General features: G+C 46.8%; 1 protein-coding gene across 1 annotated transcript in view; it reads left to right on the top strand.

Moving 5' to 3' along the window:
- Nucleotides 1-19,176, top strand: part of LOC115118123 (sushi domain-containing protein 6-like) — a 67,417-nt gene that overhangs the window by 15,133 nt on the left and 33,108 nt on the right. Inside the window, exon 2 of the mRNA XM_065008599.1 lies at nt 7,454-7,616. Within this exon, the coding sequence (XP_064864671.1) occupies nt 7,496-7,616 (121 nt within the window). The 5' untranslated portion in view covers nt 7,454-7,495. The remainder of the gene's footprint in view (nt 1-7,453; nt 7,617-19,176) is intronic.

The following is a 19,176-nucleotide window of genomic DNA, read 5'->3' as shown; positions in this document are numbered from 1 at the left end:
TCAAACGATTTTAGGAATGTAAAAGATCAATAATGACTCAGAAAATAGATCACACACAATATATTCACAAGGTAAAACAAAAAAAATGTCCCTTCACACTCCTGGTGATCTTATTCCTACAGGCCAATCAGGCTGCTTTGTGTTGCAGAATCTCGCAACTTTGGATTCATCACATTCTCAGGCTTGAGAAAGTAACCAAGCTCATTCTGCTTTCGGCTTCCCTTCACAAATATCGCAGCAGCCCTGCTATGCAAACAGCTCTAGGCTACACCTGAAGAGGTTCTTTGAACTAACACAATATGACAGTTGATGTGGATTGTGTGTGTTTTTGTTTGTTTGTTGGTTAGAGAGGTGGGCCATCTTGTCCTTATCTACGTCAACAAAGCTCTACAGAATATCCCAGAGTGCATTGCAAGTGCAATTGCAAGTGTGATGATGATGATGATGATGATGATGATGACGATGATGATGATGATGATGATGATGATGGCTGGTCTGTTCAGACTATGGCCCCTTGGCACGATGTAGTGCCAGCGTAGACCGTTTACCACCTCCCACCAGCCGGTGTGCAGGTAACTCTGTCATTCTACCGGGGAGCAGAACGCAAGGTGGCAGAAGGGGGATCAGAACAGATTTTCATGTTCCACAAGGTGTGTGTGTGTGTGTGTCTTGCCGTTACCTACCGGGCCTCTGTTCTGGTGCCATCTGCCATGCAGCAGAAATGGAATCCAATCACATCTCCCCCCTGCTCTGTTCTGTTCAGCTCAGCAGCTCCATGCTATTCGCTATAAGGCCCACTGCCCTCTACTCTCCTGAGGCAAACTGTCTGCCAGGCTAGCCTGCTATTGCCACTGACTGCTGACTAATACAGCCGAACACTAGGCTATCGCTCCCTAATCGCTACCCACTAATGAAGGTTCTACACCTGGATCTCATTTGTGTTAATGATGTTGATGTGGATTTGTTTTCTCCTATTCGTTTTTTTATCCACTGAGTGTTATCTGTAGTTTCTCTGAGGGAGGGGGCTAAGGGTAGTGTCTCTGAGGGAGGGGGTCTAAGGGTAGTGTCTCTGAGGGAGGGGGGCTAAGGGTAGTGTCTCTGAGGGAGGGGGCTAAGGGTAGTGTCTCTACGGGAGGGGGTTAAGGGTAGTGTCTCTGAGGGAGGGGGGCTAAGGGTAGTGTCTCTGAGGGAAGGGGGCTAAGGGTAGTGTCTCTGAGGGAAGGGGGGTTAAGGGTAGTGTCTCTGAGGGAGGGGAAGGCTAAGGGTAGTGTCTCTGAGGGAAGGGGGGGCTAAGGGTAGTGTCTCTGAGGGAAGGGGGGCTAAGGGTAGTGTCTCTGAGGGAAGGGGGGGGCTAAGGGTAGTGTCTCTGAGGGAAGGGGGCTAAGGGTAGTGTCTCTGAGGGAGGGGAAGGCTAAGGGTAGTGTCTCTGAGGGAAGGGGGGCTAAGGGTAGTGTCTCTGAGGGAAGGGGGGCTAAGGGTAGTGTCTCTGAGGGAGGGGGCTAAGGGTAGTGTCTCTGAGGGAGGGGAAGGCTAAGGGTAGTGTCTCTGAGGGAAGGGGTGGGCTAAGGGTAGTGTCTCTGAGGGAGGGGGGCTAAGGGTAGTGTCTCTGAGGGAGGGGAAGGCTAAGGGTAGTGTCTCTGAGGGAGGGGAAGGCTAAGGGTAGTGTCTCTGAGGGAGGGGAAGGCTAAGGGTAGTGTCTCTGAGGGAGGGGGCTAAGGGTAGTGTCTCTGAGGGAAGGGGGGCTAAGGGTAGTGTCTCTGAGGGAGGGGAAGGCTAAGGGTAGTGTCTCTGAGGGAGGGGGGCTAAGGGTAGTGTCTCCGAGGGAGGGGAAGGCTAAGGGTAGTGTCTCTGAGGGAGGGGGGCTAAGGGTAGTGTCTCCGAGGGAGGGGAAGGCTAAGGGTAGTGTCTCTGAGGGAGGGGGGCTAAGGGTAGTGTCTCTGAGGGAGGGGGGCTAAGGGTAGTGTCTCTGAGGGAGGGGGCTAAGGGTAGTGTCTCTGAGGGAGGGGGCTAAGGGTAGTGTCTCTGAGGGAGGGGGCTAAGGGTAGTGTCTCTACGGGAGGGGGTTAAGGGTAGTGTCTCTGAGGGAGGGGGCTAAGGGTAGTGTCTCTGAGGGAAGGGGGGCTAAGGGTAGTGTCTCTGAGGGAAGGGGGTTAAGGGTAGTGTCTCTGAGGGAGGGGAAGGCTAAGGGTAGTGTCTCTGAGGGAAGGGGGGCTAAGGGTAGTGTCTCTGAGGGAAGGGGGGCTAAGGGTAGTGTCTCTGAGGGAAGGGGGGCTAAGGGTAGTGTCTCTGAGGGAAGGGGGCTAAGGGTAGTGTCTCTGAGGGAGGGGAAGGCTAAGGGTAGTGTCTCTGAGGGAAGGGGGGCTAAGGGTAGTGTCTCTGAGGGAAGGGGGGCTAAGGGTAGTGTCTCTGAGGGAGGGGGCTAAGGGTAGTGTCTCTGAGGGAGGGGAAGGCTAAGGGTAGTGTCTCTGAGGGAAGGGGTGGGCTAAGGGTAGTGTCTCTGAGGGAGGGGGCTAAGGGTAGTGTCTCTGAGGGAGGGGAAGGCTAAGGGTAGTGTCTCTGAGGGAGGGAAGGCTAAGGGTAGTGTCTCTGAGGGAGGGGAAGGCTAAGGGTAGTGTCTCTGAGGGAGGGGGGCTAAGGGTAGTGTCTCTGAGGGAAGGGGGGCTAAGGGTAGTGTCTCTGAGGGAGGGGAAGGCTAAGGGTAGTGTCTCTGAGGGAGGGGGCTAAGGGTAGTGTCTCCGGGGAGGGGAAGGCTAAGGGTAGTGTCTCTGAGGGAGGGGGGCTAAGGGTAGTGTCTCCGAGGGAGGAAGGCTAAGGGTAGTGTCTCTGAGGGAGGGGGGGCTAAGGGTAGTGTCTCTGAGGGAGGGGGGGCTAAGGGTAGTGTCTCCGAGGGAGGGGAAGGCTAAGGGTAGTGTCTCTGATGACCGCCTCAGCCCTATTCCTGAGTACCTCTGGCATTCTGCCTGGGATGAGGCCTGGGATGAGACGTAGGCCTGGGATGAGACGTAGGACTGGAATCAGACGTAGGCCTGGGATGAGGCCTGGGATGAGACGTAGGCCTGGGATGAGACGTAGGCCTGGGATGATGCATAGGCCTGGGATGAGATGTAGGCCTGGGATGAGACGTAGGCCTGGGATGAGGCGTAGGCCTGGGATGAGGCGTAGGCCTGGGATGAGGCGTAGGCCTGGGATGAGACGTAGGCCTGGGATGATGCGTAGGCCTGGGATGAGGCGTAGGCCTGGGATGAGACGTAGGCCTGGGATGATGCGTAGGCCTGGGATGAGACGTAGGCCTGGGATGAGACGTAGGCCTGGGATGAGGCGTAGGCCTGGGATGAGACGTAGGCCTGGGATGAGACGTAGGCCTGGGATGAGACGTAGGCCTGGGATGAGGCGTAGGCCTGGGATGAGACGTAGGCCTGGGATGATGCGTAGGCCTGGGATGAGACGTAGGCCTGGGATGAGACGTAGGCCTGGGATGAGGCGTAGGCCTGGGATGAGACGTAGGCCTGGGATGAGACGTAGGCCTGGGATGAGACGTAGGCCTGGGATGAGACGTAGGCCTGGGATGATGCGTAGGCCTGGGATGAGACGTAGGCCTGGGATGAGACGTAGGCCTGGGATGAGGCGTAGGCCTGGGATGAGACGTAGGCCTGGGATGAGGCGTAGGCCTGGGATGAGACGTAGGCCTGGGATGAGACGTAGGCCTGGGATGAGACGTAGGCCTGGGATGAGACGTAGGCCTGGGATGAGACGTAGGCCTGGGATGATGCGTAGGCCTGGGATGAGACGTAGGCCTGGGATGAGACGTAGGCCTGGGATGAGACGTAGGCCTGTGTCTGGACTCTTTCACTCAATTCAATGCATGCTTTTTTGGCATGAATGGGTGGTTGCCATTGTTGCCATAGCAATGTAGATGAAGTATTACAGAAATTAACCATATGTTTAAGGAACAACAACAATAGTAATAATAATATATATATCAGCAAAAACAATCATAAAATTAACTTTTTGGCCCACCACTGTGGCGGGTAGTTCTTTTTTTTTTTTGCAGTAATATATTTTTTATTTTTTGTGCCATAATTACATTACAATTGTATGAACTGCCTTAATTTGGCTGGATACCCAGCAAGGGTAGCTGCTGCCTTGTTTTGTGATCGGACTCCAAAATATCAGATGAGACCAACCCCGTTAAGGGTTGGAGGTTACCGTGGTAAGGGGCCACTCAAGTCCTGTCGTGCGTGTGCGTGTGTGTGTGTGTCTGTGTGTGTGTGTGTGCGTGTGCGTGTGCGTGTGTGTGTGTGTGTGTGTGTGTGTGTGTGTGTGTGTGTGAGAGAGAGAGAGAGAGAGATGGGATCTGACTAGGGCGTCTCTTTGCTATAAATCGAAGCAGCAGACTCAAACTAACGTTGAAAAACAACTGTGAACAAAACTATGTAAATAGGCAGAAAACACGAGGACAGAGTCTCGCTTCGTAGACTTTAGAGTAAAATGATTTTGCTGCGTGAGGTGGGATTATATGATTCTTGTTTCTTTGTGCGATTAGCAGCTATGAAACGAAAACAGCAGACTACTACAGCAACTCTGCTGCTCTCACACTTGAATTTTGACTTTTTATTTGTGAATGTATTCGCTCGCACTGTAGAGCCCTGCAAATTGACCACCCGCCAACGTGTGAAATAGACTCTTACCCGCTAATACCTCAATCTACCCACATTTCGCTGGTGGCGAGTGTTAACCCTGCAAATTGACCACCCGCCAACGTGTGAAATAGACTCTTACCCGCTAATACCTCAATCTACCCACATTTCGCTGGTGGCGAGTGTTAACCCTGCAAATTGACCACCCGCCAACGTGTGAAATAGACTCTTACCCGCTAATACCTTAATCTACCCACATTTCGCTGGTGGCGAGTGTTAACCCTGCAAATTGACCACCCGCCAACGTGTGAAATAGACTCTTACCCGCTAATACCTCAATCTACCCACATTTCGCTGGTGGCGAGTGTTAATTATATGCCTTGTCTCTACCCCACACAGACAATTATCTGCGGTATCTAAGGTAATCCTTCTGGTCCTACAGTCTGCTTTACAACAGACACGGGGAGACAAATTCCCCTTTCAGCAAGACGATAACCTAAAACACAAGGCCAAATATACGCTGGAGTTGCTTACCAAGACGACATTGAATGTTTCCCGAGTGGCCTAGATACAGTTTTGACTCAAATAGACTTGAATCTATAGCAAGATGGCAGGGTAGCCTAGTGGTTAGAGCGTTGGACTAGTAACCGGAAGGTTGCAACTTCGAATCCCCGAGCTGACGAGGTACAAATCTGCTGTTCTGCCCCTGAACAGGCAGTTAACCTACTGTTCCTAGGCTGTTCTTAACTGACTTTCCTGGTTAAATAAAGACTTTAAAATGGGTGTGTTGACAGAGCTTATATGACACTCAGAGCTTGAAGAATGTACAAGCCAGGTGTACAAAGCTCTTAAAGACGAACCCAGAAAGACTTAATCGCTGGAAACGGTGATTCTAACATGTACTGACTCAGGAGGTTGAATACTTATCTAATCAATTTATACATTCTAACATGTACTGACTCAGGAGGTTGAATACTTATCTAATCAATTTATCAATTCTAACATGTACTGACTCAGGAGGTTGAATACTTATCTAATCTTTTTATACATTCTAACATGTACTGACTCAGGAGGTTGAATACTTATCTAATCAATTTATACATTCTAACATGTACTGACTCAGGAGGTTGAATACTTATCTAATCAATTTATCAATTCTAACATGTACTGACTCAGGAGGTTGAATACTTATCTAATCAATTTATCAATTCTAACATTTGTAAAAATAATAATAAAAAATAAAAAAAATCTTCCACTTCGATTAGTGCATTTTATGTAGATTTGTTGACAAAAAAAATTACAATTTAAATCTATTTTAATCCTACTTTGTAACACAACAAAATGTAGAAATAGTAAAGGGGTGTGAATATTGAAGTTTCTCTAAGTTATATTTGGAGCAGAGGAGCAGGAAGTGTAGCTCGTACTCTACTTCACCCGACCCACAGTGCTTTTCAAAGTCTTCTCTGAGCTTCCATGTTTTTCTATGGTGCCCTGTCTCTATTGCCAGGCTAGGGTCTCTCTTTCTTGTTCTGAGAGGGAGATCGACACGCAGTCTGTCATCCACTGGCTCATTAATCCAACTGTAACGTGCTGTTCAGAATTCAGAGTAGAGCTGTCGCGGTGCCCGTATTAATGACACACCGGCAGTCACGAGTCATGGTCGTAGTAATCCCAAATGAATGGCGCTGATGGGTAGCCTCCCCAATTTACTAAGAGTCCTCGCTAAAGGCCCGGTACTCAGTGCTCTACTGTCCCTCTAACCAGTATCTAAACACTTTACCTAGGGACAACCAGACCGAGTGAGGGAAGCAGCAGAAAAGTGAATTGTTTTGCTACTTTGTTAACCAGAGGTAACATTGCTTTGGCAATGTAAACATGTTTATCATGCCAATAAAGCCCTTAAATTGAAATTGTATTGAGAGAGAGAGAGAGAGAGAGGCACAGAGTATAGGCTATTAGAGAGGGGGGCTCTGTGCGTGAAATCAGATGCATGAGACTCGGAGCACCTTGGCAAGCAAAGAGAGAGACCACAAACACTGTTAACTCACTCGCGCTAGACTAACTTCATGCCAGTTATTTATCATCCCATCTGATGACGTAGTAGGCCTACCTGTCTGGACTACATCATACCGAGAGAAGCTAGCTAATTGAGGATAGTTATAACATTACTGCACTTCTTACCATTCTACAGTTAACGCCTACGAATAACTTCATTCAGATTATATGTAGCAACCTATTTCTTTGGTCTTTTGGATGTTGTAGCCTTTCCTTCTTGTTTCACTTTTAGTTTTATTTTAATTCCGTCCATTGATTTCGATATCTCCTAATTTGCTTGCTACACAAGCAGAGCAGCAATGCAATTGTTTCTCTCTCTCTCTCCACGGGAAGCGTAGCAACCAGAGTGCACAATAAAATAAAATTGTGTTTTTTTCCCAAATCAATATGGAGTCGCAGCATGGTGCCGATGCGTTGTGATTTCTAAGACAATCTAAGGTGTCTAAGACCAATCACGACTAACTTCCAGGCTGTATCACAACCTGCTGTGATTGGTGAGTTCCATAGGGTGGCGCACAATTGGCCCAGCGTCTTTAGGATTTGCCCGGGGGTAGGCCGTCATTGCAAATAAGAATTTGTTCTTAACTGACTCGCCTACTTAAATAAAAATACATTTGCATGACATTTACTGGCTTGCAAAATGTCATGACCGCCTCAGCCCTATTGCAGAGTACCTCTGGCGTTCTCTCTCTGTTATGTAATCCTTGCTGTTGGTACTGAACTAATCTGTCCCTACCTCCCCTAACTTTCTCTCCCTGTAGGTTGAACCTCAGCGGACTGTAGAGCTGGTATCCATTGGAAAGATGAACGATGGAATGGTATCGTGTGAGACGAGAGCCCTGGCTTCCTCTCCAGTCCACAGACTGGCTACGTCTGTACTCCTCCTCCTCCTCCTCGCCCTGCTCCCCCATGGACACGCATCAGGTAAGAGACAACTCCTGCCATACCCTTAATGGCTCAAATAGCCGACCAATCACCCTGTTACCAACCCTTAGTAAACTTCTGGAAAAAATTGTGTTTGACCACATACAATGCTATTTCACGGTAAACTAATTGACAACCGACTTTCAGCACACATATAGGGAAGGACACTCGACAAGCACGGGACTTACACAAATTACTGATTGTCTGAGAGATTGATTGCGGGGGCTGTCTTGTTATACTTCAGTGCATTATCGATCATAGTCTGCTGCTGGAAAAAAACATGTGTTATGGCTTTACACCCCATGCTATAATGTGGATAAAGAGTTACTTGTCCAACAGAACACAGAGGGTGTTCTTTAATGGAACCCTCTCAAACATAGTCCAGGTTGAAGCAGGAATTCCCCAGGGTAGCTGTTTAGGCCCCTTGCTTTTTTTCAATCTTTACTTTTAAATTTTTTTATTTAACTGACTTGCCTAGTTAAATAAAGGTTACGAACAAATTCTTATTTACAATGACGGCCTACCAAAAGGCCTACTGCGGGGACGGGGCTGGGATTAAATATACAAATAAAATAAATACAAATTATAGGACAAAACTCACATAACGACAAAAGAGACAACACTCCATAGAGAGAGATCTAAGACAACATCACAGTAAGTTAGCAACACAAAACTCACATCACGACAAGAGAGACAACACTCCATAGAGAGAGATCTAAGACAACATCACAGTAAGTTAGCAACACAAAACTCACATCACGACAAGAGAGACAACACTCCATAGAGAGAGATCTAAGACAACATCACAGTAAGTTAGCAACACAAAACTCACATCACGACAAGAGAGACAACACTCCATAGAGAGAGATCTAAGACAACATCACAGTAAGTTAGCAACACAAAACTCACATCACGACAAGAGAGACAACACTACATAAAGAGAGATCTAAGACGACAACATAACATGGCAGCAACACAACATGGCAGCAGCACAAAACATGGATTAAACATTACTGGGCACAGACAACAGCACAAAGGGCAAGAAGGTAGAGACAACAATAAATTACACAAAGCAGCCACAACTGTCAGTAAGCGGGCCCATGATTGAGTCTTTGAATTAAGAAATTGAGATAAAACTGTCCAGTTTGAGTGTTTGTTGCAGCTCGTTTTAGTCGCGAACTGAAAGGACAAACGACCCAGGGATGTGTGTGCTTTGGGGACATTTAACAGAATGTGACTGGCAGAACGGGTGTTGTATGTGGAGGATGAGGGCTGCAGTTGGTATCTCAGATAAGGGGGAGTGAGGCCTAACAGGGTTTTATAGATAAACATCAACCAGTGGGTCTTGTGACGGGTATACAGAGAGAGATGACCAGTGTACAGAGGAGTATAGAGTGCAGTGATGTGTCCTATAAGGAGCATTGGTGACAAATCTGATGGCTGAATGGTAAAGAACCATGACTAACGACATGCCACGTGTCTATGTATTCGGATGACTTAACACTATAACACGTCAGCTATTACAATGACTGGAAATGACTGCAACACTCAACAAAGAGCTGCAGTTAGTTAGAAATCATTCACTGAACCCTAAACCTCAACTAAATCTTGTAATGAATAATGTGGAAATTGAGCAAGTTGAGGTGACTAAACTGCTTGGTGTAACCCTGGATTGTAAAACTGTCATGGTCAAAACATATTGATACAACAGTAGCTGTAGATACAACAGTAGCTGATACAACAGTAGCTGTAGTACATTTACATTCACAAATAAATAAAGAGTCAAAAATCAAGCAAAACTGACTGGCAGTGAAGTGCTGAGCACAGGCATAGAAGTTGGTGTAATTTCCTTCAAGTCTACAAAGTGAGACTTGGTCCTCGACATGGTCCTCGTGTGTGGTCCTCGACATGGTCCTCGTGTGTGGGTGGATGTGTGTTTGCCGCGTGCCGGTTAGCATCGGCTCCTGTGTACGCGTGTTAGGGTTACGGTCTTGTGTAACGCTCGTGAGTCACAGAGAGCTCGTGGGGGCTCGTTTCAGGCTCACGTTCTCTCTCTCTCTCTCTCTCTCTCTCTCTGTCTCTCTCTCTCTCTCTCTCTCTCTCTCTCTCTCTCTCTCTCTCTGTCTCTCTCTCTCTCTCTCTCTCTCTCTGTCTCTCTCTCTCTGTCTCTCTCTCTGTCTCTCTCTCTGTCTCTCTCTCTCTCTCTCTCTCTCTCTCTGTCTCTCTCTCTCTCTCTCTCTCTCTCTCTCTCTATGTCTCTCTCTCTCTCTCTCTCTATGTCTCTCTCTCTCTCTCTCTCTCTGTCTCTCTCTCTCTCTCTCTCTCTCTCTCTCTCTGTCTCTCTGTCTCTCTCTCTCTCTGTCTCTCTCTCTCTCTCTCTCTCTCTCTCTCTCTCTCTCTCTCTCTCTCTCTCTGTCTCTCTCTCTCTCTCTCTCTCTCTCTCTCTCTCTCTCTCTCTCTCTCTCCCTCTCTCACGTTCTCTCTCTCTCTCTCTGTCTCTCTCTCTCTCTCTCTCTCTCTCTCTCTCTCTCTCTCTCTCTCTCTCTCTCTCTCTCTCTCTCTCTCTCTCTCTCTCTCTCTCTCTCCCTCTCTCACGTTCTCTCTCTCTCTCTCTGTCTCTCTCTCTCTCTCTCTCTCTCTCTCTCTCTCTATGTCTCTCTCTCTCTCTCTCTCTGTCTCTCTGTCTCTCTGTCTCTCTCTCTCTCTCTCTCTCTCTCTCTCTCTCTGTCTCTCTGTCTCTCTCTCTTTCTGTCTCTCTCTCCCTCTCTCTCTCTGTCTCTCTCTCTCTCTCTCTGTCTCTCTCTCTCTCTCTCTGTCTCTCTCTCTCTCTCTCTCCCCCTCTCACGTTCTCTCTCTCTCTCTGTCTCTCTCTCTCTCTCTCTCTCTCTCTCTCTGTCTCTCTCTCTCTCTCTCTCTCTCTCTGTCTCTCTCTCTCTCTCTCTCTCTCTCTCTCTCTCCCTCTCTCACGTTCTCTCTCTCTCTCTCTGTCTCTCTCTCTCTCTCTCTCTCTCTCTCTCTCTCCTCTCTCTCTCTCTCTCTCTAACACACACTCCCACCTTCATCTGCAGCCAACGCCAGCGGGAAGGAGAGCAAGGAGTTTGTGTCCTCAGGCGGAGTGTGTGTGTGTGTACGTGCCTCTGCCAATCGGGCCCATATATACCAGAGTGTGTTGCTGCATCCAGTCTCATTCCCAGCAGATAAACAGATCGTAGAGATGACATCCCTGGCAGGAACATATCGTTATCAGCTTTACCAGCCCGTGTTTAATTTATCTTTATTTCATATCTCTCATCCTCTGGTTTGGTCTCCTTAGTCTGTGGCCTTGTCTGAAAAAGTTACTAGCCGGTAAATCATGTTTCCGCTGTCCTTGTCTCCTCTTTCTTTTTTTTCTTTTTTTTCTCAAATCTCATTGGAGGAGGTGGTCAGTGGGAGGTACCTTAGATCGTTCCTCCTCCGATGGATCTTTCAATGATCTTTGATGTTTTCAAACAAACCTCAATTTCCTCTCCTCGAGCCATCCCTCATATGCTCCACCATAACACGTTATTGTCACAGGTCACAGGTCAGCCCAGGGCGCATCATATATATATATATATATATGAGTCGGATGATTGTTCTGCTGGAGGGTTTCATGAATATCAAATCCTCAAAGTCCATTATTCTTGACAGTCTTATTCCATCCACATGCAAACAAAGTCCCGGCAGGGTAATAGAGGTGACCACTGAGCAGAAATGTAGGCCTTTACGTGTGCATACTGAGATTTGTTGTGCCGAACAGGCTTCAAAGAGCTTAGTAAACCTCGAATAGTAGTACAGTGTTTGAAAACGGATGCATAGTGTGGTTGTACTTACATGCCTGTACTCCAATCACTACAGTACATGTTTATTATGTTCCACAGACATCTGGCATAGCCTCTTGTTGTACGCCTGTCTGTAGATGAGTGTGTAGTCCCAGAGGAAGTAGTCACAAACAGTCAGGAGGGGGGAGGGGAACAGAGACGAGAAGTCATGCAGTTCCCACTGATCGTGTAACTTAGTTTTGTTAATTCATTGCACACAGCCAGTTAGTTACAGTAAACTCTCTTCCTCTGAGACATAGATCTAAGATCCAGGCCTGTATACAAACAACACCTTTACTCTGGGGTGGCAGGGTAGCCTAGTGGTTAGAGTGTAGAGGTGGCAGGTAGCCTAGTGGTTAGAGTGGAGGGGCGGCAGGGTAGCCTAGTGGTTAGAGTGGAGGGGCGGCAGGGTAGTCTAGTGGTTAGAGTGGAGGGGCGGCAGGGTAGTCTAGTGGTTAGAGTGGAGGGGCGGCAGGGTAGTCTAGTGGTTAGAGTGGAGGGGCGGCAGGGTAGCCTAGTGGTTAGAGTGGAGGGGAGGCAGGGTAGCCTAGTGGTTAGAGTGTAGAGGCGGCAGGGTAGCCTAGTGGTTAGAGTGGAGGGGCGGCAGGGTAGCCTAGTGGTTAGAGTGGAGGGGCGGCAGGGTAGCCTAGTGGTTAGAGTGGAGGGGCGGCAGGGTAGCCTAGTGGTTAGAGTGGAGGGGCGGCAGGGTAGCCTAGTGGTTAGAGTGGAGGGGCGGCAGGGTAGCCTAGTGGTTAGAGCGTTGGACTAGTAACCGGAAGGTTGCAAGTTCAAATCCCCAAGCTGACAAGGTACAAGGTACAAATCCCAGAGCTGACAAGGTACAAATCAGTTGTTCTGCTCCTGAACAAGGCAGTCATTGAAAATAAGAATTTGTTCTTAACTGACTGGCCTAGTTAAATAAAGATCAAATAAATAAACTCTGATTCAGCCTCTTGACTTTTCTACTAGCGTAGCATTGATCAATGGTCAGGAATAAACCTCTCGCTGATTCTTAGGATGGGGACAGGAAGTGAACAGTTTGGGGGCTAAAAGTTAATCTCACACAGGCCTGGTCTCTCTGTGTGGGTCAGTGGGCGACGAGACATGTGTTCTGTTAAAATGGCTCCGCTCTGGCCCAGAACAAACTGACGTCTCTTTGTATAGCAGAGAGAGAGAGAAGTGGAGGAGAGGACCGTGGACGTTTTATTCCCATGTTTGGTCTGTTCACACACTGTCTTTTTGTCCTCAAACACTTGTTTTGTGTTTGGCCTCTGATTTGTTTTCCATTCTCTTGGCTTCATATGAATCTCTCACAGCTCTCTTTGTCTACCACTGATAAGCTCTCACTTCTGCTGCTGAGGGCCATCTCATAGAAAGAACAGGCTGCTGTGTCTGTCTTATACCGTACCCAAACCGTCCGTGCGCGCCATCGTGCACAAATTGTTTTTGCCCTCGCACACCAAAAGCGATCAGGACACACAGGTTGAAATATCAAAACGAACTCTAAACCAATTATATTAATTTGGGGACAGGTCAAAAAGCATTAAACATTTATGGCAATTTAGCTAGCTAGCTTGCAGTTGCTAGCTAATTTGTCCTATTTAGCTAGCTTGCTGTTGCTAGCTAATTTGTCCTATTTAGCTAGCTTGCTGTTGCTAGCTAATTTGAATATAAATGTTGGGTTGTTATTTTACCTTAAATGCACAAGGTCCTTTCCTCTGACAATTAATCTACACATAAAACGGTCAACCAAAATGTTTCTAGTCATCTCTCCTTCCAGGCCTTTTCTTCTTTGGACTTGATATGGTGATTGGCATTTCATAGTTACCACGACGACCGACCAAACTCAGTTCATCTTTCAATCACCCACGTGGGTATAACCAATGAGGAGATGGCACGTGGGTATCTGCTTCTATAAACCAATGAGGAGATGGGAGAGGCAGGACTTGCACCGTGTTCAGCGTCACAAATAGAACTGACTTTTATTTTTAGCGCTTTTGCATCGCAGACGCTCGTTGGCGCGTGCGAGCAACGTGGGTGCAATGACTGAATAACATGTATGTTTACATTTATTCTGCAACGCTCGTACGATGTGAGCGGTGTGGTCAGTATGTTAGAAAGACCTTGGTTTCTCTTTCTATGACTTACTGTGTTACACCACTGTCGAGGAAACGTGTGTGTGTTTCATGAGTTGTGAAGTGATTGTTGTGAAAGAGAAGTTTAGGCTAGGCTACTCCTTGGTAATGAGAGTGTAGGCTAGGCTACTCCCTGGTAATGAGAGTTTAGGCTAGGCTACTCCTTGGTAATGAGAGTGTAGGCTAGGCTACTCCCTGGTAATGAGAGTGTAGGCTAGGCTACTCCCTGGTAATGAGAGTGTAGGCTAGGCTACTCCCTGGTAATGAGAGTGTAGGCTAGGCTACTCCCTGGTAATGAGAGTGTAGGCTAGGCTACTCCCTGGTAATGAGAGTGTAGGCTAGGCTACTCCCTGGTAATGAGAGTGTAGGCTAGGCTACTCCCTGGTAATGAGAGTTTAGGCTAGGCTACTCCCTGGTAATGAGAGTGTAGGCTAGGCTACTCCCTGGTAATGAGAGTGTAGGCTAGGCTACTCCCTGGTAATGAGAGTGTAGGCTAGGCTACTCCTGGTAATGAGAGTGTAGGCTAGGCTACTCCTGGTAATGAGAGTTTAGGCTAGGCTACTCCCTGGTAATGAGAGTTTAGGCTAGGCTACTCCCTGGTAATGAGAGTGTAGGCTAGGCTACTCCCTGGTAATGAGAGTGTAGGCTAGGCTACTCCCTGGTAATGAGAGTGTAGGCTAGGCTACTCCCTGGTAATGAGAGTGTAGGCTAGGCTACTCCCTGGTAATGAGAGTGTAGGCTAGGCTTCTCCCTGGTAATGAGAGTGTAGGCTAGGCTACTCCTTGGTAATGAGAGTGTAGGCTAGGCTACTCCTTGGTAATGAGCGGGGCTAGGCTACTCCCTGGCAATGAGCGTGTAGGCTACTCCCTGGTAATGAGAGTGTAGGCTAGGCTACTCCTTGGTAATGAGCGGGGCTAGGCTACTCCCTGGTAATGAGCGTGTAGGCTAGGCTACTCCCTGGTAATGAGAGTGTAGGCTAGGCTACTCCCTGGTAATGAGAGTGTAGGCTAGGCTACTCCCTGGTAATGAGAGTGTAGGCTAGGCTACTCCTGGTAATGAGTGTAGGCTAGGCTACTCCTGGTAATGAGAGTTTAGGCTAGGCTACTCCCTGGTAATGAGAGTGTAGGCTAGGCTACTCCCTGGTAATGAGAGTGTAGGCTAGGCTACTCCCTGGTAATGAGAGTGTAGGCTAGGCTACTCCCTGGTAATGAGAGTGTAGGCTAGGCTACTCCCTGGTAATGAGAGTGTAGGCTAGGCTTCTCCCTGGTAATGAGAGTGTAGGCTAGGCTACTCCTTGGTAATGAGAGTGTAGGCTAGGCTACTCCTTGGTAATGAGAGTGTAGGCTAGGCTACTCCCTGGTAATGAGCGTGTAGGCTAGGCTACTCCCTGGTAATGAGCGGGGCTAGGCTACTCCCTGGTAATGAGCGTGTAGGCTAGGCTACTCCCTGGTAATGAGCGTGTAGGCTAGGCTACTCCCTGGTAATGAGCGTGTAGGATAGGCTACTCCCTGGTAATGAGCGTGTAGGCTAGGCTATATGTCATCATGGCTGCCCTAGATCTCTCTCTTGGATCTGTAACTGCATTCTTGTGTGTGTGTTCATGAGTTGTGAAAGAGAACAGAAGTTTGTGCTATTCCTTGGTTATGAGCGGGTGTAGGCTAGGCTACTCCCTGGTAATGAGCGGGTGTAGGCTAGGCTACTCCTTGGTAATGAGCGGGTTTCTCCTTGGTAATGAGAGGGTGTAGGCTAGGTTTCTCCTTGGTAATTAGCGGGTGTAGGCTAGGCTACTCCCTGGTAATGAGCGGGTGTAGGCTAGGCTACTCCCTGGTAATGAGCGGGTGTAGGCTAGGCTACTCCCTGGTAATGAGCGGGTGTAGGCTAAGCTAGGGTGTGGGCGTCTGTTCGCTCTGTGTTTCTGGCTCAGCCTGTTCACTGTTCTGTTTCTCAGCGTCATACAGGAAATTTGCTAACCCTAAACCACCCGGCCTATCTAGCAAACAAAACCTGCAGGAAACGATGGCCTTTGTCTGTTCTGTTCTGTTCCTTTCAAGACGCCCCCCTAAAGACCTGTTAGCCAGCCCCTCCAGGCTGAACTCCTGGCCCCAAGCTTGCACAGGGAGGAGAGAATGACTGTTAGCCAGCCCCTCCAGGCTGAACCCCTGGCCCCAGTCCTGCACAGGGAAGAGAGAATGACTGTTAGCCAGCCCCTCCAGGCAAAACCCCTGGCCCCAGGCCTGCACAGGGAGGAGAGAATGACTGTTAGCCAGCCCCTCCAGGCAAAACCCCTGGCCCCAGGCCTGCACAGGGAGGAGAGAATGACTGTTAGCCAGCCCCTCCAGGCAAAACCCCTGGCCCCAGGCCTGCACAGGGAGGAGAGAATGACTGTTAGCCAGCCCCTCCAGGCTGAACCACTGGCCCCAGGCCTGCACAGGGAGGAGAGAATGACTGTTAGCCAGCCCCTCCAGGCAAAACCCCTGGCCCTAGGCCTGCACAGGGAGGAGGAAACCAATATGCTACTCCTGCTCCTTTTATTTATTTTATTTAACTAGCCTTTCCTTAAACTAGCCTTTTATTTAACTAGTCTTTATTTAACTAGCATTTTATTTAACTAGCCTTTCATTTAACTAGCCTTTCATTTAACTAGCCTTTCATTTAACTAGCCTTTTATTTAACTAGCCTTTTATTTAACTAGCCTTTATTTAACTAGCCTTTTATTTAACTAGCCTTTTATTTAACTAACCTTTATTTAACTAACCTTTATTTAACTAGCCATTATTTAACTAACCTTTATTTAACTAGCCTTTTATTTAACTAGCCTTTATTTAACTAGCCTTTATTTAACTAGCCTTTTATTTAACTAGCCTTTATTTAACTAACCTTTATTTAACTAACCTTTATTTAACTAGCCATTATTTAACTAACCTTTATTTAACTAGCCATTATTTTAACTAACCTTTATTTAACTAGTCTTTATTTAACTAACCTTTTATTTAACTAGCCTTTATTTAACTAACCTTTATTTAACTAACCTTTATTTAACTAACCTTTATTTAACTAGCCATTATTTTAACTAACCTTTATTTAACTAGTCTTTATTTAACTAGCCTTTATTTAACTAGTCTTTATTTAACTAACCTTTATTTAACTAGCTCCTACTGCTGTTCCTTTTGAAAGGTGAGGACAAAGATGTCTTTCAGCAGGGTCTTTGAGTTGGACAGAACACCACATCACAGCCACACTGAGCTCCTCACACAGACACAGCTAGATCACCAGAAAGCCAGTAGTGACAGAGGAGGGCGTTTGTGTGTGTGTGTGTGTGCCTGTGTGGACACGTGTCGATTATTGCTGTGTGGACACGTGTCGATTATTGCTGTGTGGACACGTGTCGATTATTGCTGTGTGGACACGTGTCGATTATTGCTGTGTGGACACGTGTCGATTATTGCTGTGTGGACACGCGTCGATTATTGCTGTGTGGACACGTGTCGATTATTGCTGTGTGGACACGTGTCGATTATTGCTGTGTGGACACGTGTCGATTATTGCTGTGTGGACACGCGTCGATTATTGCTGTGTAGCTGTTGCTCTGAAATATGTGTTTCAGCACTTGCTCAGTTTCTGTGTGTCCCTTAAGTTTAGTTTTGGTGCAGTTTGTAGATTGTGGGGCCTTGACTCTCTTGTTGTTTGACTTCTCTCTCTTCACTTCCTTATTAGGTACTGCTAGGCAAGAGGAAGGTCTGAGGTCCACTGTTTACAACCACAGTGAAACTAAAAGCAATTGAGTTAAGTTGCCCTGTCAGTGGGTGGTGAATGACAAGCCAGCTGTCTGTGATGACGGTTAATATAGGTTAATGAATGTCAGCAGTGTGACCAGGCTCCCAACATGTCTGCCTGGGTAGGAGAATGTGTAGACCTAGGTGAGGAGGGAGTTGCACTCCAGCACAAACTAGGCTTGTGTTCATTAGGGCACACCGTAGCAAAACGTTTTGCAATGGATAACGAAAATCTGTTTTTTAAAACATTTTCTCTTGACTGAACACTACCCAGTTTACCTCCCTTTATCCCCAGTCGTTGTTGACAGCCAGGATTGTCTGAAGGCTAAGTTGATCCTAGCTGGTCTTAGCTTAGGGAGTAGGGCTCTGAATTGCCAGGGACCTCACAATACGATATTATAACAATATTTTTGGGGCTGATTATGTATTGTGATTCTATATGTGTTCACGATTTAGCACGGTTTTATATGTATCGCGATTCAATGGTCCAAATATATTGCTCACAGCACAAGTCTTCTGCAGAGGGACAAGAACAAGTCATAATAAAATATTGTTTTGATAAGTCATAGAAATAAAATAGCTGAAAACATGTTGGATCACAATTTTTTTTTTTTATGAAAAAATATTTAGGCCAAGCTTTAGGAGGAGAAATACAGACATTTTGGCATATAGCCAACTAGTGCTAGCTAACGTTAACTACCTAGAAGAAAGAAAAAAAAAAAATATATATATATATATATATATATATATCGTTCAAAAGTTTGGGGTCACTTAGAAATGTTCTTGTTTTTGAAAGAAAAGCAACAACAAAATTCCATTAAAAATAACATCAAATTGATGAGAAATACAGTGTAGACATTGTTAATGTTGTAAATGACTATTGTAGCTGGAAACGGCTGATATTTAATGGAATATCTACATAGAGGTACAGAGGCCCATTATCAACAACCATCACTCCTGTGTTCCAATGGCACGTTGTGTTAGCTAATCCAAGTTTATCATTTTAAAAGGCTCATTGAATATTAGAAAACCCTTCGCAAATTATGTTAGCACAGCTGAAAACTGTTGTTCTGATTTAAAGAAGCAATAAAACTGGCCTCCTTTAGACTAGTTGTGTATCTGGAGCATAAGCATTTGTGGGTTCGATTACAGGCACAAAAGGGCCAGAAACAAATAATTTTCTCCTAAAACTCGTCAGTCTATTCTTGTTCTGAGAAATGAAGGCTATTCCATGCGAGAAATTGCCAAGAAACTGAAGATCTCATACAACGCTGTGTACTACCCCCTTCACAGAACAGCGCAAACTGATTCTAACCAGAATAGAGAGGAGTGGGAGGCCCCGGTGCACAACTGAGCCAGAGGACAAGTGCATTAGTGTGTCTAGTTTTGAGAAACAGACAAGTCCTCAATTGGCAGCTTCATGAAATAGTACCCGCAAAACACCAGTCTCAACATCAACAGAGGAGAGGCGACTCCGGGATGCTAGTCTTCCTAGGCAGAGTCACAAAGAAAAAGCCATATCTCAGACTGGCCAATAAAAAGAAAAGATTTAAGATGGTCAAAAGAACACAGACACTAAACAGAGGAACTCTGCCTAGAAGACCAGCTTCCCGGAGTCGCCTCTCCACTGTTGATGTTGAGACTGGTGTTTTGGTATTTTATTAGGATCCCCATTAGCTGTTGTGAAAGCAGCAGCTACTCTTCCTGGGGTCCACACAACATGAAACAAGACATAATACAGAACATTACCCGACAAGAACAGCTCAAGGACAGAACTACGTGAAATGTAAAACATTGACTCACAGTAAAAGCA

Source organism: Oncorhynchus nerka, linkage group LG24 (assembly GCF_034236695.1).
Source record: "Oncorhynchus nerka isolate Pitt River linkage group LG24, Oner_Uvic_2.0, whole genome shotgun sequence".
Taxonomy (NCBI): Eukaryota; Metazoa; Chordata; class Actinopteri; order Salmoniformes; family Salmonidae; genus Oncorhynchus; species Oncorhynchus nerka.
Note: the sequence above shows the minus strand (reverse complement) of the source record. Positions and strands in the feature narration are given on the sequence as shown.